The 12312-nt window shown below is 39.7% G+C and overlaps 1 protein-coding gene across 2 annotated transcripts in view; it reads left to right on the top strand.

The window, feature by feature from the left end:
• Window positions 1-12312, top strand: part of NCAN (neurocan) — a 195766-nt gene that overhangs the window by 141560 nt on the left and 41894 nt on the right. For both annotated transcript variants that reach the window (XM_075825489.1, XM_075825490.1), the window contains one exon: window positions 7274-8698. In XM_075825489.1, the coding sequence (XP_075681604.1) occupies window positions 7274-8698 (1425 nt within the window). The remainder of the gene's footprint in view (window positions 1-7273; window positions 8699-12312) is intronic.

Here is a 12312-nt window from a genome sequence, read left to right on the forward strand (position 1 = left end):
GTGCTAGAATTGCTGTATTTTGGTTTCCTCGTCTCTCAAAAAATTAAATAAATAGTGAAAAAAAATAAAAAACGCATTTACCCCAAAATGGAACCAATAAAAATTACAGCTCGTTCCACAAAAAACAAGCCCTCACACAGCTCCGTCAACGGAAAAATAACATGTAATGACTCTCAAAACGCCATGATGCAAAATGATGCTAAATGACGGCCCAGACTAGTTTTTTAGGTCCAGTAGTTTTTTACTAATAACCCCACATCGTCATTTGCTAGACCCCACAGATGGACCCCGTAGATGCAGCGGAGATGAGGAAACTTTAGGGCCTTATAGGGCTAGTGAAGAAGTCAAAGATTTTTACAATACTGGAGCGCAGATATTTTGTACAATACACAAAAAACCTGGCCTGTGCATGAAGGATTAGTTCAAAGCGTACCACACCAATCCATGGATTATTCTTTTTATTATTCATTCACCCCATGATTACATCATCCTATTATGCCCTGATGTACTCTGCCCAGCTTACATGATCACTGTGGAGCAGGACGGCCGTATGTGCAGACATCTCTTGAGAGAAGGGCGTCGACTGGATGGAAGGAGTTCGTGGTCAGCGACCACGGACGTTACAGTGAGTAAAGGGTTAAATCAGGGGAGTGCAAGTGTTAACCAATGTGCAGACTAGGGAAGGTAAAGGGTTACCAGGGGATGTGCAGGTAGTGCAGGAAAGGGTTAACCTGGGAAATGTGCAGGTGAAAGGGTTAACCAGGGGAATGTGTAGGTAGTGCAGGAAAAGATAAACCAGGGAAATGTGGAGGTATCATGGCTGGGGTAGGTTTATCCCATGGAAGTAAGGGTTAAATGTGAAGGGAGAAGGGTAGGATAAAGTTTGTTGTATAGGAGAGGTAGGAAAGATTTAATAATGGGGAGAGGAGTTGTGCTCGTTGTCCAGGAGAGAGGGAGGAAGGAGTTGAATGCAGCTGCTGCTGCACGTGGCGAAGAGCGTGAGTGATCCGGAGGGTGTGGGTAAGCGGGAACAGAGAGGGAGTGCACGGGCGCAGGGCTATTTAAGCCCCGCCTGTGCGCTCGCTCCTGAGCCAGGCGCAGGCACAATAGTGCCGCTCGCGCCAGGCTCACATGGGTCGGCACGGTGATATGACGTCACTGGCCAACTCATGAACGCAAGGTGGGTGGAAGGAGACAGTGTGTCTTCAGCCCCCTGCTGAGTAGGGAGGTGGGAGAGTCAAAGGCAGACACTCCTGTCTCCCTGGGCATTTCGGACAAGAAAATGTCTAATTGTCCTGTCCGGTTTCGTCTGGAGCAATTTCCCATGACCAGAACTGTTTCCACAGCCATGGTTCATGGGACACAGATAGACATAGATAGTATATATATACTATCTACGGGGACACTTCCCTTTACAGTTGGCCTCCTTTAAAGAGGTCCTGTCACCTAACCTGACATGTCTGTTTTAGTAAATAATTTTCACCGTTAAATAACAATTCTGGAGCATCGTTTATTAGAATTCTATGTTGTGCCGTTCCTCCTAGAAATTTATGAATAAATTGACATCTGTGTGTTACTAGTTGGGGGTGAGTTCCTACAGAGAATGGCATTGTCCAATCAGTGCTGACAGCGTGAGACTGTGTAGGGAAACATCTCTCTGACAAGGGGAATTGTAACACTAAGTTGTCAATTTATTAATATATTTCTAGGAGGAGTAACAGAGGAATGGCACAACGCAAAATTCTAAGAAAATATGTTCCAGAATAGATATTTCAAGGGAAATACATTACTAAAATAGAGAGAAGTGACAGATGGTTTATTGAACTGTACCATTGGGGTGATGTAGTTACTACAAGAACACTATCCCACAATTAAAATTCCAAAAGAGGTCACAAGAAATTATTATGTACCAAAATATGAGTACATAGTATACGCAGAATAACATTTTTCCGTATCTACATTTAAATTTACTTCACTATATTTATTTGCACATTTCGTAGAAACATAGGCGCACATTTACTTAGACTGGTATTGTTTTATGCTACTCGAAGGGCACGGGCAGGCGTGGCGGAATTGCTCTGGAATTCCGCTGCAGACATTTTCTCCATTGGTTTCCACACCTTTTTAGTTAGGTTCGTGCAGACGTGGCGGAAAACTCCGCTGCGGACCATAGGCTGCGGTACGGAATTTGGTGTCCGCAGCATACACTGGCTGTTGCGGACTTGTTGCGGACTTGTTGCGGAATTTCTCCATTGACTTCAATGGAGATTCAAAATTCTGCAATGAAATCCGCAGATGTTATGTGTGTTGGGTTGCGGATTGGTTTTTACGAACAGGATATTTCTTCATTCTGGCTTGACCTATATGTTTTGAGGTCTATAGCCAGACTGAGATGAAATGTTTTAAAAGACAGCAGAATGTACTCTTCACCGGCTAATCCGCAGCAATTTACTGCACATTTTAGGCAAAGCCGCAATAGAATCTGCAACGCAGATTATGTGCGGCATTGATGCGGACAGTGTCTACAGAAAAACGCCACGTCTGGCCATGCCCTAAGTAGAGGAGGCAGTTGGAGAGATTTGCACAAGCCTCTTGATAAATTTGGTGCATTTTTAATTGTCTTATATTAAGGAATTGCGTAGATTTGTTCCAAAATTTGCATCATTTCCTACTTTTTACACATAATAAATGTGGCCGAAACATTTTAGCAGCCTGGTCTACGCCGACACCTGGCATACACTGCTTAATAAATGTAAGCCATAGACTCTGTGGACAGCTGGTACAATTGCTTTTGACAGAATCTACCAATAAAAATGTGAACCAAAGGAAAGTAGGAAAGTTAGACGTGTTCTGAAAAAAGGGCAGCTTGGAGCTATATCTGTCTGACACTTAGAAATTCTCAGTAGCTGCATAGTCTTCAATTCACAAAGTCACAAAGCTGCAATATGACTCATCCAGGAGGATGGAAGTCTGTAAAAGAATTATATGAAATGTTTGAAGCTCTATGGCATGTTTTCTAATACGGTTTATGAATTCTGTCAGATACATTCACCCATTTGGATTGTTGTCATAAACAAATGGAACAACTGCTATAAATGGAAAAGATATGTTTCAGTTATTGGATATATAAAGAAAGTGGATAGTTTCCCATTCCCCCTTTATTTCTGAAATGGCCATTTTTTTAAATATTTTTTTTACATAATGGAAAATGGAACTGTACCTTCATAAAAGTCTACAGTGTACCTCAATATGCCTCCAATTTCAGGCAGAGGCATTTGTCATGTACTTGAGCCCCAAAACAGTTATTTAGAAATCATTACGCAGTGCTGTTTTTGTGCTGTTTTGATGTTTCTTTAACCAAAAACCATGAGTGGATCGTAAATGGAGAAGTATAAATGGAAGTTTCTTTTCTTTTCTACTGTTCTGTATATATTCTCAGTTTGGGCAAAAGAAATGCAATTAAACACTGCACCAAAACTGCCCTGTGTGAATGAGGCCTTAGTTATACAAGTGTCCAGGTTTAATTCATCTATTGTAGTTATCTTACGTTAATGATAAAAATAAATCATTATTTTATTTGCTTTATAAACATTATTTGGGGTTGAAATATTTCTATAGAATTTAGTAATATTATTATGACCTGGGGAGTGGCACAGAGAAAAAAAGAAAATCCACATAATATTATATTTCTTGCAATATCCACATTAACCCCTTAATGACAAGCCTATTTTAGACTTTAATGACCAAGCAATTTTTTAAAGTTTTTCCATCGTCGCATTCCAAGAGCTCTAACTTTTTTATTTTTGCGTCGACATAGCTGTATAAGGTCTTTTTTCTTGCGGGATAAGTTGTGTTTTTTGATAGAACCATTTTGGGGTACATATAATTTATTGATTAACTTTTTATAATTGTTTTTTTGGGGGTGGTAATGGAAAAACCCATACATTTAGCCACATTTTTTTGCGTCTTAGATTTACGCCGTTTACTGTGTGGTACAAATAACATAATAACTTTATTTAGTGGGTCATTACAATTGTAGCGATACCAAATTTATATAGATATTGTATGTTTTACTACTTTTACACTGTAAAAACACTTTTTTTTCAAAATTATTTGTTTTTGTATAGCCATCATTGTTTTATTTTTACGCCGATCCAGCTGTATGAGGGCTTGTTTTTTGCAGAACGACTTCTAGGTTTTATTGGTACCATTTTGGAGTACCATTTTGATCACTTATCACATTTTTTGGAAGTCAGGATGAACAGAAAACTGCAATTCTGGCATTGTTTTTTATTTAATTTTTTATGGTGTTCACTGTGTGGGTTAAATAACATAATAGCTTTATAGGTGGAGTCATTACGGACGCGGCAATACTAAATATGTGTAATGTTTTCATTTTTAATTTTTTTTTTCATATTAAAGTATTTTATAAGGGAAAAAGTGGGTTTTTCATTTTTTTTTATTTGGGATTATTTATTTATTAAACTTTTTGATAACTTTATTTTTAGTCCCACTAGGGGACTTGACTGTGCGATCTTCTGATCGCTTTTATAATGCACTGCAATACTTCTGTATTGCAGCGTATTATTGCCTGTCAGTGTAAAACTGACAGGCACCTGTTAGCTCATGCCTCAGGCATGGCTTAGCAGGCATCCACTACAGGCAGACCTGGGGGCCTTTGTTAGGCCCCCGGCTGCCATAGAAGCCATCGGCACCCTGCGATTGCAATTGCAGGGTGCCGATGGGGTGAGAGAGGGAGCACCCTCCCTCCAAAACCACTTGGATGCGGCGCGCGCTATGGAGCGCTGCATCTAAGGGGTTAAATGGGTGAGATCGATGTTGAAATCGATCCCGCCCATTAGAGCAGGTGCTTGGCTGTCTTTAGATCGCCCGACACCCGCTTTAGCCGACACAGGACACCCGTGCCGGGCTTATGTCACAGCGCCGTGAAAAGCCGGCGCTCTGGCATAAGTACACTTAACGGCCGCCGTGAAAAGGCGTATTGGCGGTCGTTAAGGGGTTAAATATTAGAACCCCATTGTTTATCTATCCATGAACATTGCTTCTACTCAGTGATCTATCAGAAAAAAATACAAAATTAAAGGGATTGTCCACTCTGGACAATCCCTACTTTTGTCCTCCTAGGACCCCCAGCAATCCGCTCTAATCTGTGGGAAAACTTGTCAAGTGTTCAATTTCCTTTCAGTGCCACCACAGGAGAAATTAAGCATTACACGGTTCTTATTGAAACCAATGAGTTTTCTGTGTAATACAAGACAGGACAGGTCCTCCAGAGGGAGAGACGTTCCTCTATTAGCTCAAAATTCCGTAATAGGGTATATGAAAATGGGTTTCCTAAAGTAGACAACCCCTTTCATTACAAACTTGATTATGAATTTAATACGTTAATTTTACATTTATTTCACTGACTACTAGATAACAAAGATATATGAGAAAACCATACAGTAAAATGGGTGTAATTTAAAGAAAGTATAAAACAGTGCATTTTTATCGTGCACCCTATGTACAGTTATCCAAATCACAATATAGCCAAAAATAAACTTAAGGTTGATTTATGAGAAGTATAGACAATAATGATTGCAGATCAGAGTAAGGGTATGTTCACACGCAAAGTCAAAAACGGCTGTAAAATACGGAGCTGTTTTCATGCGAGAACAGCCCCTTGATTTTCAGCCATATTTTATGCATCAGGCGTTTTTGCTGCGTTTTTTACGGCCAGTTTTGGAGCTGTTTTTCTATTAACCCAATGAAAAACGGCTCCAAAAACATCTCAAGAAGTGACTTCTTTTTATGAGGCCTTTTTTTTAAACGGCCGCGTAAAAAATGCCCCGTCGGAGAGGAATGGCGTTTTTCCTATTAAAATCAATGGGCAGATGTTTGGAGGCGTTCAGCCTCCGTATTTTTAGCTGTTTTTCAGGGTGTTTACGGCACGAAAAACGGCTGAAAATAAGCTGTGTGAACATACCCTAAGGGTATGTTCACACACTTAACAAAAAACGTCTGTGAAATACAGAGCTGTTTTCAAGGGAAAACAGCCTGTGATTTTCAGCCGTTTTTTATACATCAGGCGTTTTTTCATGCGTTTCTTACGGTCGTTTTTGGAGCTGTTTTTCTATTGAGATAATGAACAACGGCTCAAGAAGTGACATGCACATCTTTTTTACGGGGCGTCTTTTTTAAAAACTGTGCATAAAAAAACGACTCGTGGGAACGAAACACCATTTTTCCCATTGAAATTAATGGGCAGTTGTTTGGAGACATTCTGTCCCCGTATTTTCAGCCATTTTTCGTGGCGTTTACGGCACGAAAAAACAGCTGAAAATAGGCCATGTGAACATACCCTGAGTGTAATATGGCAAGTGCACTATATGACACATAGAGTAACAAAGGAGGTTGAGAGACGAGCTAACTGACTGATATAGTACATATTTGTGTATAATTATACGTATTTTGTCAGAAAATTCCCGATAAAGATCTCCCAGTCGACAGCTGACCGAAATGTTACTTCTGGGAGGTGTTTTTTTTTTCCTGAATGAAGGTTATTGGATTATTGATGTATATAGATATAGCAGTACATTAACATGACATCTTTCAGCCAAAATCTTTCCGCTATTTTGTGGAAATATATTCATTATCAAAAGGGCCCTTTTACACGGACTAATGATCGGGAAAACGAGCATTCATATGAACGCTCGTTCTTGATCATTGCCTTGTGTAAACAGGACAATGATCAGCCGATGAACGAGCAAACGCTCATTTGTCGGCTGATTGTATCGTTTATGCAGAAAGAAATATTATTGTTGTCGGCAGCACATCTCCCTGTGTAAACAGGAAGACGTGCTGCCGACATGATTGAAATGTATGGGAAAGAGCGATCCGAATAACGATCGTTCGTCCCAGAACATTAGCATTCATGGCCCATTCACATTCACGGCCCATTTTTGCCAGTGTAAAAGGACGCTTAAAAGTCAAAAATCTGTTTGTGTCATTTCTAGCTGTCATGTCTAGCAACAGGGCTTTCAGTTAAAGTCCATTGAATCATAGAACTTGTACATATGAAAATTAAACAGTTCTCTAATATTTTAGGTGTTAAAGATGAGAACTTTGTGGCTTGAGTTTTTCTAACAATTCAACATATTTGAAATTTGACAATCAGAGCACTAATGTAAAATCTCTTAAAAATATATTGTGATATTCCAGTTTGGGTTAGAAATTTAATACACACTATTTGTTTTTGTGGTTAATTTTCTAGGATTGATTGGCACAGAAGGGCCAGAGAAATCTGATCCCCTGGTAGTGAAGACGGTTCATCAAGATGACAGCTATAATGTAGACCCTGAATACAAGGCAACATCAACACAACCACCATCTAAAGATTCCCTCAGAAATAAAAGCGTACAAGCCTACAATATCAAACCAGATCGGAAACAAAGTTCTACAGCTCCTAAACCAACTGCAGACCAACATACTTCAGTGGAAAAGTATTTTTTTGGTATTCCTAATGCTGTGTTGGAGGGAAAAGTTGACAGTAGTGAAGACATTGAAGGGTTTTCAGGTGATTCTACTGTAAAAAATGATGGAGAAATAAATCACAATAAATCAGATATGTCTAAACCACTGTATTCAACATTAAGAGCCCAGCTATCGGATGATTTTTTCTTCCCAACCGTAGAAATTCCAACATCAGTACGAGAAGCTGATGCGAGATTGAATGAAAGTGCAAGTCTATATCCTAATTTTCAGGAAAGACAAGGCAGAGGAAAGAGTTTTTCCGAAAAGTTGGCATTGTCTTTAAAAGAGAGCAAGGACCAATTTCAAGCAAAAGAATCGTATACATCCCATAATCTTAATGTATCAGTAACAAAGGATCCTGACATTATCTTTAGAGAACAGGATTCTGAAGCACTCAATACGCTTCCATATCACGATAAATATCTTCAGAGTGAAACGATGGAGACTGTCCAAAGAATCTCTCTCCCAACAATACACACAAGTAACCTGGAGTTAGACAAAAAGAGGTTCGATGTAACTCTGCCAACTCCTTTATCAGCAAAAAGTTCCAACCCTCCACCATCATTTAAACATAGAACTGTCACTGAGAGAGAAAGTCAAACCTCACACAATGAAGAAGAGGTCACAAATTCTAATGAAGCTTTGCACATAACTGAGATTAACAAGGTTTGGACCACGTCTACAGAACATACCAGCTCAATTCTGGAAACTGACCACACTTCTGTTACCAATTCAATCACCTTAAGCTTATACCCTGATATGACGGCAGAATCTAGTTCGGAAATTGTGAGCCGAACATCAAAACCTCATCTACATTTTAACCCACGGGCAACAATAACATCATCTACTTTAACTGGACAGGAGTATTCTCCAGAATTTCTAGACAACCTGACAACCGAATCAACAAAGCTTGTGAAGGAATCAAGCATTCCACCTTCCAAAGACTTTTTGGACAAAATGAATTATGAAGCGGAAAAAAATAATCGTAATAACAGTTCCCTTGTCTCGTCTACTGTTTACCCTGGAGGCAATTTTCTTCATTCACTGTTGGAGTCCACAGAAGAAACGGATTTGGAAGAAACATTGTCTCTGGAGAAGGAAACTGATGTGGGAAGTGGTGGAGAAGACAGTGCTCCATGGCTGTTTGATGATCACAGTGCACAAGGTACATTCTGTAGTTTTTCCTTACTTTTATTAAACTGCTTATATGCTACACAAGTGCAGTACAAGCTGCCATGGTTCACCTCCAATCACCAGATAGACACTCACTCATTTAATTGCTCCATGTTGCCCCAGCTTCCCCATTAATCTTTAGCATTTTATGTATAACCCCCATTTCCCTCCACCCGCATCCCCTCCTCATATCTGTAATTCTCACTGCAGGCCTAGTTGCCCACTCGACCACTTATATGTGGTAGGGTCCAGGCGGCCGTCTACTTTGCCGACCCCTCATCCTATTCCTGATGAAGTAGCTACTATTTGTTCATGAATTGTTTCATTCTGTTTATTTGCAAATTGTACCTTCTATATAAGTTTGCACTCTGCTTGGTTAGCAAGCAAGAAGGAGGAAGGCAACAATGGAAAATTAGGGGTTATTAGGAAGGACATCTTAGGTGAATTCAGGCCGTATTAGATATATTAATCGTACTAGATACTTTATGTCTTCCCAGTATTACTTCCCTTCTTATAATACAGCTCATTAACCACAATAATAAACATATGCACAACCGTTTCATGGTGGAGGGAGAATAGACATCCAAACTACTATATGAGATGAAAGGAAGTTTTATCATATATATTGGTTTCAATATACTCAGCGATGTAAAACAAAAGTGTTTTTTTTTTTGTTTTTTTTAAGGTTATGTATGTAATTATGGGAATTAGCCATAAAGTACAATAAAAGGATTGAGGTTAAAAAAACAAACAACAAAAAACTCAACTCTGGAACCCAATTAACCCTATACTGCACCAATTGTCTCCCTAGAGGTAATTTAATTTAGCACTTTGACTTTACCAGGGGATCCATACGTCCAGGTGACAATGTTTCCATAGCAACCATAGCTATTCTCTCTTCTCTCTGCCCATCAAAAAGGGAGAACATTGCAGCTGCATTCTGTTAATGAGGCCCAGCGAGCCCATTCCAAGTCCATTGTAAATGTAATAAGGGGGGTATACTCCCTGTAAATATTCCCAAAATACCTACTTCGTTTTTATCCGCAAATCTTGACATGTTGGTTGATAATTAGTAGCGAGATTTACAATATACTCTTAATGATATGCCACATTTGGGAAACTATACCACACCACAACATACATGTAATGACTGAGCCAAATGCACCTGTGGGAAAGATAAAGAGAATCACCCACACCCATAAAATACTTATGTTAATAGGTGTCATTATAGCAATATACAGGTCCTGTAATATGACACTAGAGTGGGACCATCTACCTCAGGGGACTGTTTCTGGTGGGACACTAATTGTAGTGCACACCAGGTTACAAGGAGAAGGAAGGTCCTATACTCCATGTTTGATTCATGTTCATTACTTATTACAGATGAATGTGTGAATAAAGAATATAAACCCCACACCAGTGTTAACTCATTAGGTGTGCAACACACGCGTCTTCTTGTTTTTGTGTTTGTAAGGCTTCGTTCACATCTGCGTCAGGGCTCTGTTCCGTCGGAGCTTTCCGTCGGAACGGAGCCCTGACTGACACAAACGGAAACCGTAGGTTTCCGTTTCCAACACCATTGTTCTCAATGGTGACGGATCCGGTGCAAATGGTTTCCGTTTGTCTCCGTTGTGCAAGGGTTCCGTCGTTTTGACGGAATCAATAGCGCAGTCAAACAGGCATGTTCGGATAGCTGCCAGGTCCCCTTTAAGGTGTGGCCTACTGGCTCCTGATAGGTAATTCTGATACTGGATGTCACATAAAAGTTGTATAAGATACTATAAGGTATTCTATAAAGAAAGCTAATGGAATGCAACTTCTTTATATCATTATGTCTTATATCTTTATATTATACCCTAGGGCAGTGGTCAACAACCTTCGGCACTCCAGCTGTTGAGAAACTACAACTCCCAGCATGCCTTGACAGCCAAAAGGCTTTATTATTCTCAGCAAAGAATGTCAGGGCATGCTGGGAATTGTATGTTTACAACAGCTGGAGTCCCGAAGGTTGCTGACCCCTGCTCTAGGGCACATTAGTCTCACTGTATCTTATTCTCTCTCAATTTCTAACATTATTTCCTGTGATTTAGGTTTTCTTAACTTTTCCAATCAGGTTTCCAATTTCCAATCAGGTTTCCTTAACTTTCGGTTGATACATCCAAATGAGTTTACATCTTATTGTCCACATAATTTCCCCTCCATCAGTGTTTCCTTTCTCTTCCCTATATTTCATGTGTCTCAATATAGTTAATTTATTATCGAACTCTCTCTCTACCTATTTGTCTCTTTCCTTTTTTCAGCTCCCACTGACTTCGCTCGCGTACAGAGTCCCATTTATCACTGTCCTTGTCACAAATGCTCTCTACTTTCTTATTGTCCTTTCTTCTTGCTGCTGTCTATAGTTCTCCCAGCAGCTTCTAGCAAATTTGTTCTTGGTGACAATGCAAAGAATGGCAGATAGCAGTAACCCTTTCATTACTGTTTTATTGCCAAAATCTGCTGTGCATAAACTTCAGTAAACATAAAATACTAATTGTTTTGATTGAAAATGTAGCATATTTATTTTTACTGCTGAACCATTTACGTTTATATAAGTGAATGGCATTATCAGCTAGACATCTGTTTATTCTTTGACCTTCATCATCTTTGACCTTTACCTAGAATTTTTCTCACTCTGCAAAGTGTGATACATTGTGCTAAAATATGGCACTTTCCAGTACACCAAACAGATATACACATAAAATAATATTACAAGAATTTGTTTATGTTAAACAATTGCCAGTTTGGACAATCTAGACCTTCTTTTCCAAAGTTCTCCATTCCAGTTACAGTTAAAATGTAGAAACCTTATTTCGCCACCTACTGAAAATATATAGCATGCATTTAAGGCTGTCAGTTGAATATGCTACCTTATGTAAGGGCAGAATATTACAGACGCAGGTCTGTATTCCTGGTAGCCACAATAGCTTAAAAAGAGATAATGCTGCTTGGCTAATAGGAGCACTGAAAGAATACAGCGGACTCATAGTTATGCGCTCTTCTAGCCGCTCCCTACTTCCTGCCCCTGCCCTTCAGGCCAGTAAATGACAGGCTGCTGTGTATATGTGCATACCCAGCTGCCTATCAGTCACCGCAGAGAGGAGGCAGGGGGAGCAACTCATGAATACAGCGGACTCTTTTAGAGCTATTAGCCAAATTGTCTGGTCACTGGTGTTTTTTCCTAGATCACTGATGGCCACAGAGATTCCTCCATGTCATAGGCAAGCACCGGGCCAGCTAATAGCTCTGCAATGTGAGGACCCTGGAAAGAACTCCCTATGTCTCAGCTTCCTGGACCCCTGGGACTGTGACATGACGGAAGAGGGCTATTGGAGTTTACTGTAGTCAAATGTGATATTTTAGAAAATAAGGAGGAAATAAGCTTTAATCACAATATGTTGTTTTTCAGGGTATATATAATTCAAAATGCACAAACTGCAACATACAAGCGATGTTTTAACTTTGTTGTAAATTGAATCTTCTACATTGGACTGACTTTTTCCTGAGATGTTTCTAGCTAACCTGTGCACCTGTGGGACTTGAAAATATACAGCTAAAGGGGGGATC

The sequence above is a fragment of the Rhinoderma darwinii genome, chromosome 1 (genome assembly GCF_050947455.1).
Source record: "Rhinoderma darwinii isolate aRhiDar2 chromosome 1, aRhiDar2.hap1, whole genome shotgun sequence".
NCBI lineage: Eukaryota > Metazoa > Chordata > Amphibia > Anura > Rhinodermatidae > Rhinoderma > Rhinoderma darwinii.